The sequence below is a fragment of the Salmo trutta genome, chromosome 15 (genome assembly GCF_901001165.1).
Source record: "Salmo trutta chromosome 15, fSalTru1.1, whole genome shotgun sequence".
Lineage (NCBI taxonomy): Eukaryota > Metazoa > Chordata > Actinopteri > Salmoniformes > Salmonidae > Salmo > Salmo trutta.
This window is the reverse complement of record NC_042971.1, coordinates 20416509-20440694: the sequence shown is the minus strand read 5'-3', so window position 1 is coordinate 20440694 and position 24186 is coordinate 20416509. Positions and strand designations below refer to the sequence as shown.

The 24186-nt window shown below is 40.7% G+C and overlaps 1 protein-coding gene across 2 annotated transcripts in view; it reads right to left on the bottom strand.

The window, feature by feature from the left end:
* The window catches only part of LOC115148600 (double C2-like domain-containing protein beta), a 363678-nt gene that overhangs the window by 311241 nt on the left and 28251 nt on the right, over positions 1 to 24186 (bottom strand). For both annotated transcript variants that reach the window (XM_029690640.1, XM_029690641.1), the window contains one exon: positions 23060 to 23146. In XM_029690640.1, coding sequence (XP_029546500.1) covers positions 23060 to 23146 — 87 coding nt within the window. The remainder of the gene's footprint in view (positions 1 to 23059; positions 23147 to 24186) is intronic.

Below are 24186 nucleotides of genomic sequence, written 5' to 3'. Positions count from 1 at the left end.
CAGAGAATGAGGCGCAGAGACGGTAAAAGCCTCCAGGCGGTGTCACAGTGGTCATTATACTGGTGTGCTAGCAACAGATAGCATCAGATGCTAGCAATGAGATGCTGTCCAGCTGCGCATCTCAATGTCATTCTCAGAGAGTGGTAATTTTGGTATTATGCTAGGTAACCAGGTAACACTGCTTACCCTGCCACTCAAACGTCTAGGGGGCATTGTTATGCACTCTGTGTGTTACATTTAGCTGCTTGTAGTGATAAATCAACATTAGAATTTATCCCCAAATTCTTAACTACTGTACAACTTAAATTAAACGCAGTCTCAAATACAGTTGAAGTCAGAAGTTTACATACACCTTAGCCAGGATGAGCCAGACTTGTGGAGGTCTACAATTTTTTTGCTGAGGTCTTGGCTGATTTCTTTGGATTTTCCCATGATGTCAAGCAAAGTTTGAAGGTAGGCCTTGAAATACATCCACAGGTACACCTCCAATTGACTCAAATGGTGTCAATTAGCCTATCAGAAGCGTCTAAGCCCATGACACCGTTTTCTGGAATTTTCCAAACTGTTTAAAGGCACAGTCAACTTAGTGCATGTAAACTTCTGACCCACTGGAATTGTGATAGTAAATTATAAGTGAAATAATATGTCTAAACAATTGTTGGAAAAATGACTTGTGTCATGTACAAAGTAGATGTCCTAACCGACTTGCCAAAACTATAGTTTGCTAATAAGAAATTTGTGGAGTGGTTGAAAAACGAGTTTTAATGACTAATCTAAGTGTATGTAAACTTCCGACTTCAACTGTAGCAGTCTCTCCCTTTTAATAACCAGGAAATGGCACACATTTCAGCAATTAAATGGCTGTTTTGAATAAACGCCGGGTCTTAATGAATTGTTTGTGAGGTTACCATGAACTACCATGAATTGTTTACGAGGTTCAATGTTGGATGTGAATGCTGGAATTAAACAATTCACTATGCAAATGATCAAAAGCTGTGTGCATTAAGGAAATAGACAACCAGGCTATTAATTAAAGTTTTACGGTATCTATAAAATGGACATGGCTACTGAAAGAGAGCGACCAGGCTCTACGTATTTTACTGGTTTGTGACTCACCGACACCGCCCCCAGTTAGAGGGGAATAAAATAGCCCAAGAGTTAACACACAATACCTTTATTCAAACACACGGAGGAAGATGAACATGGGGATGAAAAGTGGGAAAGGTGGTGGAATGGTAGTGGTTCTGTAGAAGGAAATTAAAGGCAATGCATATACTGTACATAAGATATCACAAGAGCAGTAATAACAGCAATTAAGGTCTGTAAAATTGTAATTTTATTTTAATTATATTGAACCTTTATTTAAAAAGGCAAGTCAGTTAAGAACAAATTCTTATTTACAATGACGGCCTACCAAAAGGCAAAAGGCCTCCTGTGGGGACGGGGTTTTTATACACTACTGTTCAAAAGTTTGGGGTTATTTAGAAATGTCCTTGTTTTCCATGAAAACATACATGAAATGAGTTGCAAAATGAATAGGAAATATAGTCAAGACGTTGACAAGGTTATAAATAATGATTTTTAATTGAAATAATAATTGTCCTTCAAACTTTGCTTTTGTCAAAGAATCCTCAATTTGCAGAAATTACAGCCTTGCAGACCTTTGGCATTCCAGTTGTAAATTAGTTGAGGTAATCTGAAAAGATTTCCCATCATGCTTCCTGAAGCACCTCCCACAAGTTGGATTGGGTTGATACAGTCAAGCTGGTTTATGGATATAAATATGAACTTTATCGAACAAAACATACATGTACTGTGTAACATTGAGTCCTGGGAGTGTCATCTGATGAAGATCAAAGGTTAGTGATTCATTTTAGCTGTATTTCTGGTTTTTGTGATGCCTCTCCTTGCTTGGAAAATGGCTGTGTGGTTTTTCTTGTTTAGGCGCTGTCCTAACATAATCTAATGTTATGCTTTCGCCGTAAAGCCTTTTTGAAATCGGACAATGTGGTTGGATTAACGAGAAGTGTATCTTGAAAATGGGATATAATAGTTGTATGTTTGAGAAATTTGAATTATGAGATTTGTTGTTTTGAATTTGCCGCCCTGCTATTTCACTGGCTGTTGAATAGTGTGTCCCGCGGGTGTCCCTTTGCTTCTCTATTGAAACTACAGTGCCCGTGGGGTTATGTAGCACTTTCTAAGGCTTCCATTGACTCTCTAAAGCGTTCAGAAAGCACATTGACGCGTCTCCTGTCTCCGGGCAGAGTACAGGAGCACAGTTTGTCAGTGGACTGCCTGGTGGCTAAGAGACTGGAGATGCGCGTTCACGAGACCTCGCCATTTTTTACAGCATTGTCCGGTTGGAATATTATCGCTATTTCACGAGAAAAATACCATAAAAATTGATTTTAAACAGCGTTTGACATGCTTCTAAGTATGGTAAAGGAAAAAAATTTGTCTCGAAATGCGCTCGCGCGTTACCGTTTGGATGGTGACCTGAATGCATGAACAAAACGGGGGTATTTGCACATAACTATGGATTATTTGGAACAAAAACAACATTTGTTGTGGAAGTAGCAGTCCTGGGAGTGCATTCTGACGAAGAACAGCAAAGGTAATCACATTTTTCTAATAGTAATTCTGAGTTTAGGTTGCCCCGAACTTGGCGGGTGTCAAATTAGCTAGCCGTGCTATTTACTCAGAATATTGCAAAATGTGCTTTCGCCGAAAAGCTATTTTAAAATCTGACAGTGATTGCATAAAGGAGTTCTGTATCTATAATTCTTAAAATAATTGTTATGTATTTTGTCAACGTTTATCATGAGTAATTTAGTAAATTCACCGGAAGTTTTCGGTGGGAATACAATTTCTGAACATCACACGCCAATGTAAAAAGCTGTTTTTTGATATAAATATGAACTTGATTGAACAAAACATGCATGTATTGTATAACAATGTCCTAGGAGTGTCATCTGATGAAGATCAAAGGTTAGTGCTGCATTTAGCTGTGTTTTGGGTTTTTGTGACATATATGCTTGCTTGAAAAATGGCTGTGTGGTTATTTGTGTCTATGTACTCTCCTAACATAATCTAAATGTTTTGCTTTCGCTGTAAAGCCTTTTTGAAATCGGACAATGTGGTTAGATTAACGAGAGTCTTGTCTTTAAATAGCTGTAAAATAGTCATATGTTTGATATATTGAAATTATCGCATTTTTGAGGTATTCGAATTTCGCGCCACGCAATTCCACTGGCTGTTGAATAGAGTGGGACGCTAACATCCCACCTAGCCCATAGAAGTTAAGGGACATGGGCAGCTGTGAGGAGGGTTTATTTTCCAGGTCTTTAACCATTTTCCAGAACTTCTTGGGGTTAAACCCAGAGAGAGAACGGTTCCTTAAAGTAACTAACTTTAGCCTTCCGGATAGCCTGAGTGCACTTATTTCTCATTTGCCTGAACGAGAGCCAGTTAGCCTGAGTATGTGTGTGCCGAGCCTTTCGTCAAATGCAATTCTTGAGGTGGAATAACTCTGCAAGATCACGGTCGAACCAGGGGCTAAACCTGTTTTTCCTTTAAATTTTCTTCATGGGGGCACGTTTGTTAACAATACCACTGAAAATATAAAAAAATAAGGCCCAAGTGTCTTCGACAGAGGGGATCAAGCTGATTCTATACCAATTTACAGAGGCCGGGTCATGAAGGAATGCTTACTCATTAAAGTTTTTTAGCAAGCGTCTATGACAAATCAGGACAGGTCGTTTCACTGAGCAGCCATTACGAACACAGGCTGTAAAACAGTGATCACTAAGGTCATTACAGAAAACACCAGACTGGTACCTATAATGATTATTTGTGAGGATAACATTGAGGAGAGTAGCCTTTTCTGGGTGTTTGGAGACATACCTTGTGGGATTGGTAATAATCTGAGAAAGATTTAGGGGTCCCATTTCTTTAGGACTTGGTCAGGTGGTTTAAGCATGTTCCAGTTTAGGTCACCTAGCAGGACAAATTCAGACTTGGTGTTAGGGGCCAGGCAAGAACTTAGGGCAGGTAGGGTACAGGCCGGTGCTGATGGTGGACGATAACACCCAGTAACAGTCAACAAAGAGCTATTTGAAAGCTTAATGCTTAAAACAGCAAATCAAATTGTTTGGGGACGGACATGGTAGAGACAACAGAGCACTGAAGTGAATGAGTTCCTTGGTAAAGATTGACACTCCACCACCTTTGGAAGATCTGTCTTGCAGAAAAATGTTATAACCAGAAAGGTTAACATCAGTGTTCCAACCACTCTTTCTTAACCACATCTCAGTAATGACCAACACATCTGGATTGGAGCTGTGAACCCACACTTTCAATTTATCAATTTTAGGTAATAAGCTTCCAGTGTTAACGTGCAGAAAACTCAGGCTTTTACAAGAGCAGAAATCAGTAAAGCAGAAATCAGAGCACAAGTCAGAATTGGGCCTACCAACAGTAGATGTGCCAGGGTGTACATGCACATTTCCAGATATCATCATCAGCCATAATACAATCAGGGACCGGCAGAGGACAGGGAGAGCTCTGCAGTGTTGATTCTTGTATGACATTTTATGTGCATCAGATGGTAACAAGATCATATTGTACCTGATGAAATTGCTGTGACATGACTACAAAGCTGGCAAGAGGTGGTTTGAATAGGATGGGAGGCTTAGAGTCCGTGTGAGTAATACAGTCAGAGTCGCGAATGTGGGAACAAACATTGTCTGTCCCACGGTGGGAGAAACAAGCAAGTTTACAGTCAACAAAGCACGCAGGAGTCATGGGGCAAGTAGCATAAAGCACAAGAAGAAAAAAAACGACTTGGGGCTAGCCATTGTAAATTCAAAGAGCCACTCACCCCAACAAGATAACTTGAGAGAGTAGCTCTCTATGAGTCCAGTAGGCTATGAAAGTCTGAGATAAAATAAATAAAGAAATAAATAAAGAAATAAATAAATAAGTAGGCCTATACCAGTTAATTAAAGCATTTGAGTAAGCTCACATAATAAACTTTTGAACATGTTTACAGGTTACAAGCTATACAGAGGCAGCATACATAATGCAACTAAGTATTAAGAACAATATATACAGAACATGTCACACAACTCACTTTGGGCACACACTCCATCCCATACGTCCAGAGATATGAGTCCAGTTGTTGATGGGCAGAGACAGAGATGAAGCTCTCTGCCACTGCTCAAGGGAGATTGCAAGTATTGTGTGACCTGTATAGACAAGAGGACGGGCAGAAGTCCGGCCCCCTAGTAACATCCCTAGGAACCTATCAGACCACAGGTCACACAAGTCAGGGAGAGTTTGAGAGGCAGGTGTATGGTACCCCCTAGACACTCAAGCTCTGGTCATGGGGGATGGGGAGTGGAGTGTGCAGCTCAGGGTTGTGAGGTGGTGATAACAGTCACTGGCTTGGCATTCATAACAGCAACATTGCTAGATGGCACTGATAACAAACACTTTGGCATTGCCTAGATCAGGGCTCTCCAACCCTGTCCCCGGAGAGCTATCCTCCTGCAGGTGTTCGCTCCAACCTCAGTTGTAACCAACCTGATTCAGCTTATCAACCAGCTAATTCAAATCTAAATGTTGGCGAATGAACACCAGCCTCTTACAGGACAAGATGTTTTGTGAATTCCTTAAAACACACATTACGATATTCTTCGAAACAAACATGAAAGTGTGAAACAGATACTGTACATGTTTGGGAAGCTTTTAAAGCTTACATATGCAGAGTAAATGATACAACGATCAGCTACTATTAAGAAATTTTATAAACAAAAAATGTATCAACTTGAAACAGGGCTCAAAACGCTGGCAAATCTGACGAAAACCAAATATGAGCTGAATACTTTATTCAGTAAAAAAGCGGAATATTCCCTGTACAGGTTGAAGCAGAGATGGTACGAATCAGTTGAAAAGGCAGGGAAACTGTTGGCCAGTCAAATGAAATCTAGAGAAACTACTCTGCAAATATCTGGAATCAGAATTAAGACAAGCAAGCTGATTATCAATCATAAAGAAATAAACAATATATTTTGAGACTTATAATCAGGAACTTTATACTTCACAGGGTTCTTTAGATATGCAGAAAGCAGAGGAATTCTTTAAGAGTTGGAACCTTCCTAACCTAACAAAAGGAAGACCGTAATTGGCTCGACCGCCCCATTAATTTGGAGAAATTGACCGATACTATAAGACAAGCATCCAGTGGTAAAACTCCAAGCTTGAATGGCATACCCAGTGATTTCTATAAAAGCATTGCAGAGCATCTTAACCCAGAGATATTGAACACATTTAACATATTGATTGACACAGGTGTGCTCCCATCTTCTTTGAGTGATGCCGTAATCACCCTAATCCCAAAAAGGAAAATGAATCCCATGAGTGTGAGAGCTACCGTCCAATTTCTTTGAAAATTGTTTTCAAAACTTCTGGCTATGAAGGTGAGAAGAGTGAAAGGCAGAACTTCATCTGATAATCTTAGACCCCTATTGCATGTCACCTGGAAGGCAAAAGATTTGGATACTTCAGTGGCCTTATCCCTAGACGCAGAGAAAGCCTTTGATAGGGTGGGCTGGGACTACCTGCTTTACACTCTAAATAGATTGGATTTGGATAGGGCTTCCAGAATATTATTATACTTGTATACCACGACACCAAATCTATAGTAGTCACTAACGGATTACGATCATCTCCATTTACAGTAGGGCGAGTCACGAAAAACAAGGTGACTGTCTCTCAGCTCTCCTATTTATTATAGCACTAGAACAATTAGCCAAAGCCATTAGGATGCATCAGTCAATCAAAGGGCCTTCCCTGTAGCTCAGTTGGTAGAGCATGGTGTTTGCAACACCAGGGTTGTGGGTTCGATTCCCACGGGGGGCCAGCACAGGAAAAAAAAATATAAATGTATGAAATTGTATGAAATGTATGCATTCACTACTGTAAGTTGCTCTGGATAAGAGCGTCTGCTAAATGACTAAAAAATGTAAAGGGGTTACTATGGGAGTTACAGATAATAATCTACTGCTTTTTGCAGATAACATTACTATTAAATGTCAGACCCCCAACTCTTCATATTGCCTTGACTGGACCTAGTAAATGCATTTTCAGAGATATGGGGGTATAAAGTACATTGGACCAAATCTGAGGTAATGCCCCTATCAAAACATTGTCTAAGAAATGACTTCCTCAACTGGAGGTTTCAATGGGTCCCTAAAAACTTGAAGTACTTGGGAATTATTTTTGAAAATCTTGACCCACTATTGAACAATATTCAACTCCAGTTTAAGAACTGGGATAAACTACAAATCTCATTTTGGAGTAGGATGCAGGTTACAAAGAGGGTCATAACTCCAAAACTGAATTACATCATTAGCATGTTACCACTGTCCATACCTGTCTGTACTTTTAAATCCATAGACAAAATGATTACTCAGTTTATTTGGGCCGGTAAAAGGCCAGGATGAAACTAGCGAGATTACAGGCAAAGACCGAGAAGGGAGGATTAAAGCTCCCTAACATGTAATTATATCAAGAAGCCTTCAAATAGGCCCTCTCTTTATTGAGAACTCTAATAGGCCAATTTGGGTGGATATGGAAGAACTTAATGCCCCATTTGGAGCATCAGTTTATTTGAGACAACAGAAAGTGGGACTGCAGAATCCAATAATGTCCCATACTAAAAATATATGGAGTCAGATTCAAAAGAGAGCGAAATCGTCACGTTTCTTGACAAGCTCTGCTTCGTTAAATTGAAAATAGGAGGACGTGGTTTTCTGGAAAGATTGGTATATAAAGGGGATAAAGAACATTGGGTGTCTATATCAAGAAAACACATTTACCTCTTTTGAAGAACTAAGGTCCAAGTATAATTTACAGAAACAATACTTCTGGAGATGTTTAAAAAAACAAAAAACATTTCCCTGTACATTCTGAAGTGTTAAGATAGAAATCCTCAGCAAATTACCACATAGCTTAGGGCTTATATATAGCCACCTTATTGGTGGATTTAATGGAACTTATAAGGGCCTAAAGACCGTATGGGAAAAAGACCTTGAGGTAACATTTAGACAGGAGGAATGGAACAAAATAGTACAAAAGAAGAGATGCCTATAAGAGATGCCCGGTCCAAGCGGATTCAATTTAAATTGTTCAATAGGAATTATTGGACTCCACTGAGGCGGAAGAGAATAGGTTTGATAGAATCCAACCTATGCTGGAGATGTCAGTCATGTACAGGTGACATGATCCATATGCTCTATAACTGTCTAAGCTTGGGCATCTTTTGGCAGAGGCTAATGAAAAAGATTGGGGATATTCTGGGTACCACAAATCCTGCTTTGCTATTACTGAATATCACTAAGGATATTGATAGACTGAGAAGCTTCTGTTTAAACTGGCTAAAAGTTCTAACCACAGCCAAAAAAGTCATATTGAGAAACTGGAGGCAGAAGGACCCTCCTCATATAAGGAATGGTACATAGCCCTTGCAGAAACAGAAAGATTGATTTATAAAATGAATGGTACAGTGGTTTTTCCTTTAAAGCTACATGCTTATGCCGCGACCGTTAGTGGTAGATGGTGGCCTTCTGTCATTGCACCACACTATCACAAGGGGGAGTTAGAACGCTGATCTATCGGTAGTCTAAACTGTGGCAATTAATGGAGGCGTTTTCAGTCTGAGAATCTCTCTTTTCTGGCACTAGAGTCCTGCATCAGGCAACAACAAAATATAGTTAAGAGAGAACTTGGGTAAATACAATGGGGGGATTTCACTTGACATGTGGACTGACGATTTAAAAAAAAATAGGCACGGTGGGCTTTTGGTTTCTCTCCCTCTAAATACAGAAATAAATAATTCAAAATAACAAACTGGCTTTATTTACAAATGAGTAAGAATGACTTTTATAATGAATATGAATTCGGAGGGCAGAAATTGGAAATTACTTTATCAATTGGAACCTTTATCAAGTGGAAGGGGAAAAAGTAAGGAACTTGTCTTGCATTAAAGACTAAAATTGGGTAAGAAAATTGTGATAAATAAAAATATATACCAGTTTCATTTAAGGACCAAAAAAATGACAGCTGTGCCATATAGATTGCAAAATAGTTAGGAAGAGATTTTCGATGTACCGATTCCATGGCAAATGATTTATGAATTGACACGCAATTTTCCTTTCCTCTTCAAAGCCCTAATATTTAAAACAGTTAAATGCATTCTCTCTATCGCCCACTGACACTTTAAACATTTGGATAATAAAGCATTTAAAGGCTGACATTGGTTGATTTGAATACTTCTGACAGCCAAAATTCTAACTCCACCCATAACCTCTGGACATTTAAACATTCCCAGAAGGCATGGATTAATCTAACCTATTGCAGGCCTAAAACTTATGATTGCAAACAACGTTTCCATGATGGGCTATTAGCAGGACAATAGACTCTTCAACCGTTACAAAAGGATAGCTCGTTACAAAAGGATAGCTCGGGAGAGGTGTGAATTTAAAAAAAATTAGGTACTCTAAAGTTATACATTTCTAACTACAAACATCATGCAACCGCAAAATGTCGGGTAAAGCATATACTGTACAGTATTTCTTTATCAACATCTTTATGCTTTCGTTAATAAAATAATTTAAAAAATACTCTTTCAAAATGCAGATGTTTATTTCAACAGGACAGCAGGACAATAGACTCTTGCCAAGTTTAGGGACTTTAAATATATTAATGGATCCATAGCGAATTACAATGGGAATAAATATCACTGAATGACATAGCATGGGGATTGGTCTTGATCAATCAATCAGGTTTTGTTTTGGAAATGTTAGGATTTTGCTCTTCACAATCACAATATTAAAAACTTTCAAATGCATTCATGAATTAAATCGCTTTAGCCGACGTTGCGGTTCATCTGATGAAGGTGCACATGGGCCTATTTATATAATGAATATGAATTCAGAGGGCACAAATGATTAAACATTAAAGTATAAGACCTCTCACTAAAGGCGTCAGTCATACAAAAGTTATACTTAAATGCAAACTGGTTTTGCAGCACGCAAAGTTCTTTGTTTCTCAGACAAATCATTGGTTCATTGGGCTACAGAACAGTTCAAAACAAGAGAACACACATGGTTAATGTTCTGAAAAAAAAGAAGTCCGCTCAAGTTTCTTCAACTGTCTTCTGACTGTGATTAGAGCGATGTTGATGCTGTGCAGTGATGCCAGATTGCCTTTGCCGATCAATTATCATGTTTAGCCATCAGTGAGTCAGTCGATGACTTGAATAGTCTCGCTGGAAATGAAATAACACGGTAGATGCTGTGTTTTTGGTTGATGGCCAAAAATAAACAGTCAAATGCATTTGAATTCAACCGCTTTATTGTTTTAATTATTTAAGGCTCCTTTCTATTCTCTGTGCTGGAGTTATTTTAAGAATAAAGTAGCCTAATGAAGGCAACAAATTGTTGCTTACTGGAACACCCAAAGTCATCCAATTGTTATAATAGGATTTGAAGCAATAGCCTACCCACGTGTGGTCAACTATTTCAACACCATTTCGCACTGCTCTGAGACAAGCATGGGGACTGATAAATCAATGAGAATTTTATTTTCACTAAATCTCCGTTTGGGTATTGGTTAGCCTACAATTAGGGGGTGGAATTGTCAGGACTATTTTGCTCTTCACTCACAGTCACTTAGTAGCCTACTCCCGACCGGTCACGTTGTACAGCACCAACTTTTGGAAGCCAGTTACCGCTTTCCCCCCATGTTAACAATACTCTCTCTCTTTCTTATGCTCCTATTTTCTTCTCACTAACTAAAAAGGTACTGTAGTTGCCCAGATATTTCACACCTTTCCCTCAACTATACATGGCTCTTCCGATAACATCGGCCTCCATCCACAATAATCCTTGTTCAGTTTTACTGAATCAGGCGCTGTCTGTCAGATGTATAATTTTTGTTTTTTCTTGGAATATAAACATAATATTAATCAAATTAATGAAGCTAGATTTCTTAAAATCAATCCCATATACTATGTTCTTACAAAAAAAGTTTAACATTTCTCTAGTACAGCCAATATTAAAAACAGTCAAACGCTTCTCAAAGATGCCCTCTGGTGGTCAAACTAGCACTAACTAGCATTAATGGCAACAATGGCTGACTCTTAGAATTCCATGGCAGTCAGCAAGCTGTGCTGCAGTACGAAGCAACTTTTAAAGGAAGAACCACTGCACATTCAATAGCTTTTCTTATATCAAAACAAAAGTGAAAAGATATTAGACAACAATAGGATAAAGTGACAGTAACAGACGAGCGTAAAAAAACAAAAAATAATAATGAGACATTAGATCACCTGCCGTAAGCTACATACTATACATTACGTGTGAAACATTATATAAGGATTATATAGAGATTCAATCAATGTGATGTGAGGGGAGGGGAGATTGTCCATATCGTCAATAAAAGGTAGCCAAATTCTGTAAAATGTCTAACTTATTCCTCAAGCAGTAAGTGATTTTCTCCAGTGGGATACAACTATTAACTTCTGATAGCCACATTGCAACTGGCAGGGAGGAATCCAATTTCCATTTCAAGGCAATACATTTCTTGGCAATCGCTAGCAATATTTCTGTTAGCTTTATAGTATGGCTATGCCTAAGATTGGAGTTAGTAAAGTTACCCAGTAGACAGACCTCCGGGTCTAAAGGGAATGCAACCCTGTGAATTGAGGATATGGTATCGCATACCCCCTGCCAGAAACCGTGTAGTTTTGAACACTGCCAAGTGGAACGGAGGAATGTTCCTTCATCTGAGCCACATCTAAAACATAGGGAGGAGATATCAGAGTTGAACTTGTGCAGTCTAGATGGGGTGATATAGAGCTGATGGAGGAAATTAAACTGGATCAGTCTGTATCTGGAGTTCAATGTGGATGTAACACCATCCCTGCATAGGTCACTCCATAGACCCTCATCAAGATCAATACCCAGATCTTTTTCCCATCTAAGTCGAGGTTTATCTAGCTCAGGCAGTGTTAGTCCTGACATAAGAGCATCGTAAACACGAGAAATGGTCTTGAACAGTGGTTGGTCTGCGTAGCAGAGTTGTTCAATAGGTGACATCTTAGGTAGGTTCCATTGTCCCTTGAGAGTCACCCTAATAAAGTCTCGTAGTTGTAGGTAGCTAAAGAAGTCCCTGTTAGACAAGTGGTATTTCTGTTTCAGCTGTTCAAAAGACATAAGAACTCCCTCCTCATAACAATGTTCCAGAAGAGTGATACCCTTCTGGAACAGTTACTATTCTGGAAAATCATAGGGATCAATCTATTGTTCCATAAAGGGGTTTTAGGGGAAAGGAATCCCTCGTCTGAACAGCTCATGCAGTTTGCACCATGCCAGGACAGAATGTATGATTAAAGGGTTGTCTGTTGGCTTTTATAGCTTTTCTGTCCCACTTGTAAAACAATTCTGCCCCAGTGTCATCATTTACCTCAAACTTTTCAATGTTCAACCATGAGGGAGATAGACCATTGTCAAACGTTTGAGCCAGAAACCTAGACTGTGCAGCCTAGTAGTACATTCTAAAATTGGGGAGGTTAAAGCCCCCTTGACTGTAATCAAGGGTCAGTTTATCCAGGCCAACCCTAGGGGTTTTGCCGTGCCAGATAAACCATCTGGCCAGCTTGTTGAGAAAGGAAAAGAATGCTGCGGGAACAGGGATAGGGAGAGATTGAAACAAATATAGAAATCTGGGCAGGACATTCATTTTAATTACATTTATTTTACACAGAGTGAGAGGCAAGTCCATCCATTTACAAAGGTCACCCTCCACCTTTTGCAACAAGCTGGCCAGATTGAGTTTATAGAGGTTGTTCAGGTTAGGATCCACCATTATGCCCAAATATGTGAAGCCCATAGGCGACATCTAAAAGGAAACTTGTGCTTGATGCTATGGTGGTCAAAGACAGACAACGGCAAGATTTCGTTTTTATCAAAATGTACCTTATATCCAGAGAAAGAACTATAACACTGTAGTAGGATCTGCAAGTGAGAGAGGGAGTGTTCTGGGTTTGTTAGAAATAAGATAAGTTATCACTCTTTGTGGACGACCTTATGGGTATGGGCGCCCACCTCAAAGCCATGTATGTCAGGGCACGTTCTAATAGCCTCAGCCAACGGTTCGATGGCGAGGGCAAAGAGGTGGGGACTAATTGGGGAACCTTGTCTGTTCCCCCTATAGAGGGGGAAAGAGGAGGAAGTAATCCCATTGGTAGCAATCCTAGGAGATTTGTAGATTGATTTTATCAAATTTACAAACAATCCTTTAGGAGATTTGTAGAGTGATTTTATCAAATTTACAAACACGGTACCTAAACCAAACTTTTCCAAGACGCGAAAGAGTTATGGCTATTCAACCCTATCAAAGGCCTTTTCACCGTCAAGGGAGACTGCGACACTAGGTATTTTGTTATTGTCAGCAAGGTGAATTATATCAAAGAACCTGCTGAGATTATTGGAGGACAGTCTATTAATTATGAAGCCAGTCTGATCTGGGTTGACCAGCAGGGGAAGACATGACTCCAGTCTCTTAGATAGCATCTTGGTGACCAGTTTACAATCTGTGTTAAGGAGAGAGATTGGTCTATAGGAGGCGCACTTTAGCGGGTTTTTCCCTTTCTTGTGGATTACAGTAATTACTGCTTGAGAGAAAGACTCTGGAAAGCAGTTGTCTTCCCCGGCTTTTTTAAGTACCTCCATAAGGTAGGGGACCAACAGCTCCCTAAATTCTTTATAGAACTCTGGAGGGAAGCCATCCTCCCCAGGAGATTTATTAGAAGGTAAGGATTTAATGGCCTCCAACAGTTCAGGAACCGAGAAGTGTTCACTCAGGCGCTCTCTGTCTTCCTCTGACAGGCATGGGAGGTTGAGAGAGGAGAGAAAGGAGTCGGTCTCTGATAGAGCATCGCTTGATTGGGAAGTGTAGAGGTCTTCATAGTATTTCTTAAAAGTATCATTCATTTTAGTAGGGTCGAAAGATCTCATTAGTAAGAGTTTCTATAGCATTAATCGTCATCTTACTTTCCTCTGCTTTCAGTTGCCATGCAAATACTTTGTGAGCTTTCTCTCCAAACACATAATAACGCTGTTTTGATTTAGTGATGGTCCTCTCAGCTTGATATGTGTTCAGAATATTATATTTCAGTTTTTTATTTACCAAAAGCCTGTATAGATCTTTAGTCGGGCCTCTTTGGTAGGTTCTCTCTAGCTCAGAGATTTCAGATTCAAGGACATTCAGTTCCGCACCGTGTTTTCTCTTCAACCCTTTAGTATAGGAAATGATCTGTCCCCTCAGAAAGGCTTTCAAATGTGTCCCAAAGAATGAAACTGTCAGGAGCGGAGGGTTTGTTTGTCAAAGTAAAAATATTGACCTGCTCTTTGATGAATGCACAACATTCAGGTTGCTTCAGGAGTGTAGAATTTAGTCTCCATCTATATGCTCCATTAACCTTGGTAGGAATGGAGATTGATAATACCAGAGGAGAATGGTCACTAAGCAATCAGGGGAGATACTCGATATCTAACACTCTATGAAACAGTTGGGTCGATAGTAAAAAGTTGTGTCTGTGTGTGTTGTGTGGGTGTGAATAAAAAGAGTAGTCCCTATCCTGTGGGTGCAACTGTCTCCAGATGTCTAGTAAATTGAGATCTTTCATGAATGACATGGTGAGCTTGCCGGCTTTGGTAAGAAGTGAGGGTTTATCAGAGGACCTATCAAGGATTGTATCTAAACCAATATTAACATCTCCTCCAACCAGTAGCCATACTGGTGGTGCTTGAGCAACCTGAAGGAAGACATTCTGAATAAACATATGGTCATCGAAGTTAGGAGCATAAATATTCAATAGGGTCCAAGACTCCGAAAACAGATGCCACTGCACCAAAACAAACCTGCCCGAGGGATCAGAGATGGTGTTGTTGACGCAGAAGGGGATGTGTCTACTTATCAAAATTGCAGTTCTTCTTGCTTTGGAGTTAAAAGAGGACGCAAAAACTTGTCCTACCCATTCCCTCTTCAATTTCTTGTGTTCACTGGCTGTAAGATGTGTTTCTTGTAAAAACACAATATCAGCCTTTCATTTCTTAAGGTATGTATAGACTCTTTTCCTTTGAAAATCGGGCTGTTAAGACCTTTTATGTTGAATGTGACATATTTTAGTGGATTAAGCATAGGTTGGGTTTCAAATATGTAACCGAATGGAAATCTCTCATATGTAAATAGTCAGGAAATGTTTCAACTTTAGTTTGAACACAGAAGTGACCTATGTGTCTCTTTAGGAAGGAAACAACAATAAACATAGAAGAAAAAAAACAGAAACCCCACCCACCCCGATTGTCAGACTAAAACAACAATCCAAGATTGTTGTTTTGTAGAGATACGTTGTTGCTCGCTTTCCATCTTGCTGTTACTAGCTAAACCTTGGCGTAAACTAAAACCTGCGAGCTCCCTGTTAAAAACAAACGTTGTGAATAGACATTTATGGCTGAATATTTACTGCCCACAGTAAGGGCTGCTTGAGTCTCTTTTCAGGAGAGGAGAAACATAAATGGGGGGGGGAGCAGTGGGCCTAAGCCGACTAATTTGCGTCGCCCAGTGGATATTGACTAAACCAAAATATATACTCTCATGTAAATGTAATAGAACTCACCCCAGGAAAAAAACGGTTAGTTGAAAATGTACAAATCAATTATAGTGACCGGATAGCGGGGTAAACGGATCCAAATTCCAAGAAGATATCAGCAGTTCAGTCCCAGGACAGCCCGGATAAGAGAAAACAAACAAACTGCATCTTATCCCCCAGAGAGACCATCCTGGTTCAGACACGTTTCAGTTCTTTGAGAAAAGTGATCACTTCTTCCGGTGTGTTGAAGAGATGGCTTCGGCCTTTGTACTGAACTTTCATCCGCGCAGGTTGGATGAGGTAGCGGGTGATGTTCTTCTCCTTCAGCGCTTTGGCGGCAGGTCTGAACTGCTTGCGACGTCTGGCGAGATCCGCGCTCATATCCGGGAAAAGGCTGACCCTCTTGCCATCGATGGGGATGTCCCCTTTGGCTCTTGCGAGTTACAGTATCTTCTCTCTGTCCTGGAAACAGAGGAACCTGATCAGGACGGCCCGTGGGGGCTCATCTGGCCGGGGTTTCGGTGCTGATGTTCTGTGGGCGCGTTCGATTTCCAGCGGCTTGGTGAAGTTGATTATACCTAGGACATCCGGAATCCATTGAGTGAAGAAACGGACCGGGTCATGGCCCTCGCTGTCCTCTTTCAATCCCACCACACGGATATTACTACGTCTGCTCTGGTTCTCCATCTGGTCTACCTTGTTTTTGAGGTAGGCATTGTCCTTCTGCAGTTGTATCAGAACCTGGTCATGTCTAGTGATGGTATCTTCATCTGTGCTAATGCGCAAGTCAGCCTCAGTCGTTCTCAAAAGGAGATCCTTCATGGAGGATTTCAGGTCGTCAATGGAAGAATGGAGTTCAGCTGATTTCTTGTCAATTTTCAGAGAAAGACCTTTGTTACCATCCTGAATTTCACGGAAGAGAGTAGCCAGCATGTCGGCAGGCTCGCAAGAGGCCAAGAGCAACAGTCTGGAACTGTCGTCTGAGTTACGAGGGCTAATGCTAATCTTGCTAGCTGTAGCGTTATCGTTATCTTGGGAATCAATGACGTTTTGGTCGTCCTTCTTGCCTCTCGGGCGGAGGTCCATGGCTCTTTGGGAATGTAAGTACTTGACAATTTATCAGCCGATGTTAGAATATTGTTTCAACGTTGTTATTTAGGTAATAATGGAATAATTTTGATGAGCTCGGTTTGTCAACGTCTGCTCAGCTCCTTCGGCATCACGTGCTCTATTCAATAGCGTTTCTGACATCTGGGGACATTTTCTCTCAGAGATTGAAATTAAAAAAAAACTTTATGTAATGGCCTGATAGACTACAGATATAAACTCAGCAAAAAATGAAACGGCCCTTTTCAGCACCCTGTCTTTCAAAGATAATTTGTAAAAATCCAAATAACTACACAGATCTCCATTGTAAAGGGGCTAAACACTGATTCCCATGCTTGTTCAATGAAGCATAAACAATTGATGAATATGCACCTGTGGAACGGTAGTTAAGACACTAACAGCTTACAGACAGTAGGCAATTAAGGTCACAGTTATGAAAACTTAGGACACTAAAGAGGCCTTTCTACTGACTCTGAAAAACACCAAAAGAAAGATGCCCAGGAACCCTGCTCATCTGCGTGAACGTGCCTCAGGCATGCTGCAAGGAGGACTCCAGATGATACAGGGCAATAAATTGCAATGTCCGTACTGTGAGACGCCTAAGACAGCGCTACAGGGAGACAGGGCGGACAGCTGATCGTGGCAGACCACGTGTAACATCAACAGCACAGGATGGTACATCCGAACATCACACCTGCGGGACAGGTACAGGATGGCAACAACAACTGCCTGAGTACCACCAGGAAAGCAAAATCCCTCCATCAGTGCTCAGACTGTCTGCAATAGGCTGAGAGAGGCTGGACTGAGGCCTGTTGTAAGGCAGGTCCTCACCAGACATCACCGGCAACAACGTCGCCTACGGGCACAAACCCGCCGTCGCTGGACCAGACAGGACTGGAAAAGAGTGCTCTTCACTGAAGAGTCGCGGTTTGTCTCACCAGCGGTGATGGTCAGATTTGCATTTATCGTCGAAGGAATACAGGCTACACCGAGGCCTGTACTCTGGAGCAGGATCGATTTGGAGGTGGAGGGTCTGTCATGGTCTGGGGCGGTGTGTCACAGCATCATCGGACTGAGCTTGTTGTCCTGACATGACCCTCCTGCATGACAATGCCACCAGCCATACTGCTCGTTCTGTGCGTGATTTCTTGCAAGACAGGAATGTCAGTGTTCTGCCATGGCCAGCAAAGAGCCCGGATCTCAATCCCATTGAGCACGTCTGGGACCTGTTGGATCAGAGTAAAAATCCCCTGTCTTATGTCAGTTAGGATCACCACTTTATTTTAAGAATGTGAAATGTCAGAATAATAGTAGAGAGAATGATTTATTTCAGCTTTTATTTCTTTCATCACATTCCCAGAGGGTCAGAAGCTTACATACACTCAATTAGTATTTGGTAGCATTGCCTTTAAATTGTTTAATTTCGGTCAAACGTTTTGGGTAGCCTTCCACAATAAGTTGGGTGAATTTTGGCCCATTCCTCCTGACAGAGCTGGTTTAACAGTCAGGTTTGTAGGCCTCCTTGCTCACACACACACACGCTTTTTCATTTCTTCCCACATATTTTCTATAGGATTGAGGTCAGGGCTTTGTGATGGCCACTCCAATACCTTGACTTTGTTGTCCTTAAGCCATTATGCACCAACTTTGGAAGTATGCTTGGGGTCACTGTCCATTTGGAAGACCCATTTGCGACCAAGCTTTAACTTCCTGACTGATGTCTTGAGATGTTGCTTCAATATATCCACAAAATTTTCCAACCTCATGATGCCATCTATTTTGTGAAGTGCACCAGTCCGTCCTGCAGCAAAGCACCCCCACAACATGATGCTGCCACCCCCGTGCTTCACGGTTGGAATGGTGTTCTTCAGCTTGCAAGTCCCACCCTTTTTCCTCCAAACATAATGATGGTCATTATGGCCAGACAGTTCTATTTTTGTTTCATTAGACCGCAGGACATTCCTCCAAAAAGTACAATCTTTGTCCCCATGTGCAGTTGCAAACCGTAGTCTGGCTTTTTTTATGGCAGTTTTAGAGCAGTGGCTTCTTCCTTGCTGAGCGTCCTTTCAGGTTATGTCGATATACAACTCCTTTTACTGTGGATATAGACTTTTGTACCTGTTTCCTCCAGCATCTTCACAAGCTCCTTTGCTGTTGTTCTGGGATTGATTTGAACTTTTTGCACCAAAGTACGTTCATCTCTAGGAGACAGAACACGTCTTCTTCCTGAGCGGGATGACGGCTGCGTGGTCCCATGGTGTTTATACTTGCATATTATTGTTTGTACAGATGAACGTGGTACCTTCAGACTTTTGGAAATTACTCCCAAGGATGAACCAGACTTGTGGAGGTCTACAATTATTTTTCTGAGGTCTTGGCTGATTTCTTTTGATTTTCCCATGATGTCAAGCAAAGAGGCACTGAGTTTGAAGGCAGGCCTTGAAATACATCCACAGGTACACCTCCAATTGACTCAAATTATGTCAATTAGCCTATCAGAAGCTTCTAAAGCCATGACATAATTTTCTGGAATTTTCCAGGCTGTTTAAAGGCATAGTCAACTTAGTGTATGTAAACTTCTGACCCATTGGAATTGTGATACAATAAATTATAAGTGAAATAATCTGTCTATAAACAATTGTTGGAAAAATTACTTGTGTCAAAGTAGATGTCGTAACCAACTTGCCAAACCTATAGTTTGTCAACAACAAATTTGTGGAGTGGTTGAAAAACGAGTTTTAATGACTCCAACCTAAGTGTTTGTAAATTTCCGACTTCAACTATACATATATAAACAACAAAGTCGTTTTCATTTCAAGCTAAAGCGTACTGTTAGCTAGCTAGCTAATGTTAGCTGGCTGGCTCGCTAGCTAACGTTACGTGTATGATCTTATTATTTGCATCTCAGCGCCATTTGCTTGCCTAGTTATAGCCTAATGTTAGCTAGCTAACATTGAACCTGGTTTGTTAGTTACCTGCAGATTCATGCAGGGTAGTAACGTAATGAGTTGGGATTATGGTTCATTCTTTAGCTAGCTAGCTACATGTCTTAACAAAAGACTATGCAAGTAACCATTGCGGATGCATTCATAAATTCAGTCTGGCCATCTACTCCGATTTCAGAGCACTCTAGTCAGTGTGCCAGAGCGCAGAATAACTGATGAATTTACGAACGCTCAACACCCGTTGAATATTGCCGGTGTCATTAAACGTCGGCAAAAAAGCACAATTAAATTGTTGCCAGCAGCACAGTTACAGTCACCAACGCTCTGGATAACATGAAAACAGCCTAACCAGCTCTTCTAGGGCGAGTAAAATGGTCAGAGTGGGGTGTTCTCACATTTCTGTCTGGAAGTAGCTAGCAAGCTAGCCAATGTTAGCTTGGGTGCTTGACTGCCGTTGTGAGGTCAGAACGCTCAGATCAACCCTACTCATAGGCCAGTGTTCGCACTGAACGCTCTGAGAGTGAAATGCTCTGAATTTACAAAACAGACAATCTGACAGTACAGTTGCAGTCACCAACGCTCTGGATAACATAAAAACAGCCTAACCAGCTCTACTAGGGCGAGTAATGTTCAGTAAGCCATTCTTTGTGTCTGGAAGTAGCTAGCAAGTTAGCTTGGGTGCTTGACTGTTGTTAGTACAGAATGTTCGGAAACCTTTAAAGAGATGGGTCGGACTAAAGCTTAAGAGGGTGTGAATGATGCTGAATGGGTGTAGACAAAGAAGAGCTATCCAGTTGGTACCAAAACATTCAAAGTTTATCAACTTTCAAAGCAGAATTATCTTCCCATTGTTCCTCAAATGTAGTGTATGATATACCATTTTGTCCCTGCTTTTATCCAATGTAAAAAAATTACATTTAAATCGAATTTTGGTACATAAGACTGAATCAAGGTAGTCGGTCACAAATGATCTCATCAATAAGCATGTTATCAACCAGAAACAGCAAGGCAATGATCATTTTAAGGATAATTTTCCAGAAAGAACACACATACAGTGGTGAGTTCGACCGAGTGAGCATGAGATGAGCCTAAAAACCGATAAGCTTTTGACCTGTCCCTTAGAGATAAGCACTGCTCACAGCTATCACAGAGTATCTCAACACTGTGACATAAAGTAAGCATATGAGATAGAGAGAGAGAGGGGAAGAGAGAGAGTAAGAGTGAGAAGAGTTGAGAAAATAGAACTGGGGTAAACTAAACTCAGGAGGGGCGCCTCCACAGAGGCATGTCAGCCCGAGCCCAAATCCGACTGAAGACAGCCATTTTGAGTAAGCACCTCCATCATCTGAGGAAGGCCGATAAGGTGCCCTGTCAAACACTGCCTTTCAGACAGTGACTCTATCTGCTGGAGCAGATTCACAGCAGAGGGAAATGAAAAATGAAGACTGCCTTTCGACGCACAGTGTGTGGTTCAAAAACATTTGCACATTTTTACATAAACGTCTTTATGGTACAGTGCCCTCTCTCAATCCTCAATCCTGCACAGCCATGGAATTATTCATGAGCTCATGTGATTTCTCCGCTAAAACTCACCCCGTCCTCCTTTTACCTCCACCTCCCCTGTTACAGTCCAGACTGCCTAGTGATCCATACATCAGGAGGAAAATAAACTTGAAGAAACAGACGGCCTACCTGAAACCAAGAAGTTATGTGCTGTACGGTAATAATAATTCTGGGTCATCAATTTAGAGGCTCCATCTAAGCAGCTTTTCGGGGGCACTACTGGGATATGGCTTTCCATGAGGGGAAAGTGGAAAATTACTTGAATAATCTGGATACAGGCCTACATAATATGGAGGTAATAATATTATGTTAATATTAAGTGCTTCAGATGTTTAATTATTCCCCACAAATGAAACAAACTCGTCCTTGAGAGAGGCCAGTTAAAATAATCCTATAGTATAGTGAGTGAATATGGTCCATTGACTGTTACTGTGCTTCACAAAAAGGTGTTTGGCTTGAATGACCAATATAAAAGCTGAAATAATGCACATCCATTTTGTCTATGGCCAGGTATCAAGATCCTGATCCATGATTGATATATGTATGTGGAGAGAATGACAGGATTAAACGGGAGAACACCTTTGATATACGGGAGGGCATACGCCAGAGACTAATCTGGATGTCAGTCATACTGTATCACTCTCTACGGGGCTGTTCCTAGATCCTTAAAAAGGTTTGAAAAGCTACTGGAATTGAATGCAAATGTTTAACCACTTTGGGAAATCCTGCTTTTGTGCTAAGTAGATAGTGATATCTTATTAGCATTATACTGGGGATAAATGACTCATAGCAGCACATTCATCATTAGCATTTCTGAGGAAGAAACCCATACTCCCTAATGAGAACGATTTAATGTTACACACCTGATAACATAAAATATAAATTCAGATTAAAAGATCCCTGGATGGAAACATGACGTACCCTGAGAGGACTAGAATGCTCCATGCCGATACTACAGCGCTGGCACATCCCTCGAAACAACCCTTCATCGTAAACACTCTTATTGCCCTTTTATCAGCATTATAGGAACATTTTCATAACCCAAAATATGAATGTGGGGATAAACTACCATTGGTCCTACTTCCCAACCAATAAGCACCGCAGTGATTCATCCACACTGCTATGATAATCACATAAAAAGCCACACAGCTAATGAAACCAGTCTGTGAGGGCATAGAAACTTCATGAAGTCACAATGGGTCACCAGACGCGAGCTTCCTGCTATAGGGGGCAATCAGCAAGACAAGAGCCTTTGTCCCTCAATCAGGCTCCTGTGCATTATTAACAAGACTGTGGTGAGACGGCCATCCAGATCCGCCAGCCCTGCTGGTGACCACTGGGCCTCCAAATCAAGCCCCGAGAGACCCTTATTCCTGGAGGAAAGCCAACCTGTAACCATCTGCCTGAAGTCTGTAAACTAGTTACAGACATGTAGTATCTGTGGTTCTACATTGTCTCTGGCTGCTGCTACTGAGCTACAGGTACATAGCTTCCATAAAATTATACCCTTTTGCTTCTCCATTTTTATTGCAATTTTCTCAAACTGACAGTGGTTACTTAATAGGGTAACCCCCTAATCAATGTGTAGGACTTCATCACCACAATGGGAAGCACCCATCTGGTACAGAATGTGAACAGTAATTTGGAGATAATCAAAAAGCATGTAGTTGGCAGTTCAATGTATACTGTAGATGGGCTATCCAGTTGTAGGGATGTACGTTACCTCTCTGTGTTCACTGCAGATCTTGCACAGCCACTGGGTTGTCTTCTGACTGCACTGGGTCTCAATGCCACATTTGGTGCATGCTTTCTGTAAGAGAGAGAAAAAAAGTTTTGGTTTTAAATAGAACGAATTCGAATTGACCATGAGTGGAGTAACTTGTTCGAGTAATGTGGACAAAACACTATATATATATATATTTGTAATTATATATTTTGTGTTTTGTCCACATTACTCGAACAAGTGTGTATATATATAATTACTTAGCTATAAAGTTTGCTGCTGTATTTTGTAACACTAAAAAAAGCTCATGATAATTTTAGTTTGACTTGCAATTGACTATGCAATTTCAAACAAAAAGCAATGTTCCACACTGAAATTGAAAACAGTCAGTGCCAAGTCTAGCAACTCGGTAACTCATAAAATTGCAGAGTGCCTGAATATATACTGTATATTATGCAATAACAAAATGTATTCCATAATAAATATAAAGGACACTTGTTTCTTCTTTTTTTACATTGTTCAAACAACAGAACTCTTAGTAAAATCACTGATGTGCGACTCTAGAGTACCATCAATGTTTATCAAAGTTATCATTTTTACAAGTTGAAAATTTGCTGAGCCATCACAGCCAACTTCATGTATTTTCACAAGTCAAGTCATTGCACAACTCAACACCTCCACCACAAACAAAGTGGGTGAGTCACTTCAACATGCAGACTTATGTTGAATTCCAAATCGGCCCCAACACACTAGGAACTCCAGTAGACAGCTTCCTTCTGCCTTATGAATGGCCGGCTGGGTGGAGTTTTGCCATATTGCATCAATCTATCCAGTCCCCTCAAATCTACAGCAGTGGCTAGGGGGTAAGGCCTAAGGGAATAAATGTTGAACTGAACATTAATCCAATCATCAGAAACATACACTATATATAGAAAAGTATGTGGACACCCCTTCAAATGAGTGGATTCGGCTATTTCAGCCACACCCGTTGCTGACAGGTATATAAAATTGAGCACACAGCCATGTAATCTCCATAGACAAACATTGGCAGTAGAATAGCCTTACTGAAGAGCTCAGTGATTTTCAACATGGCACCGCCTAACATCAGTGCCCGACCTCACTAATGC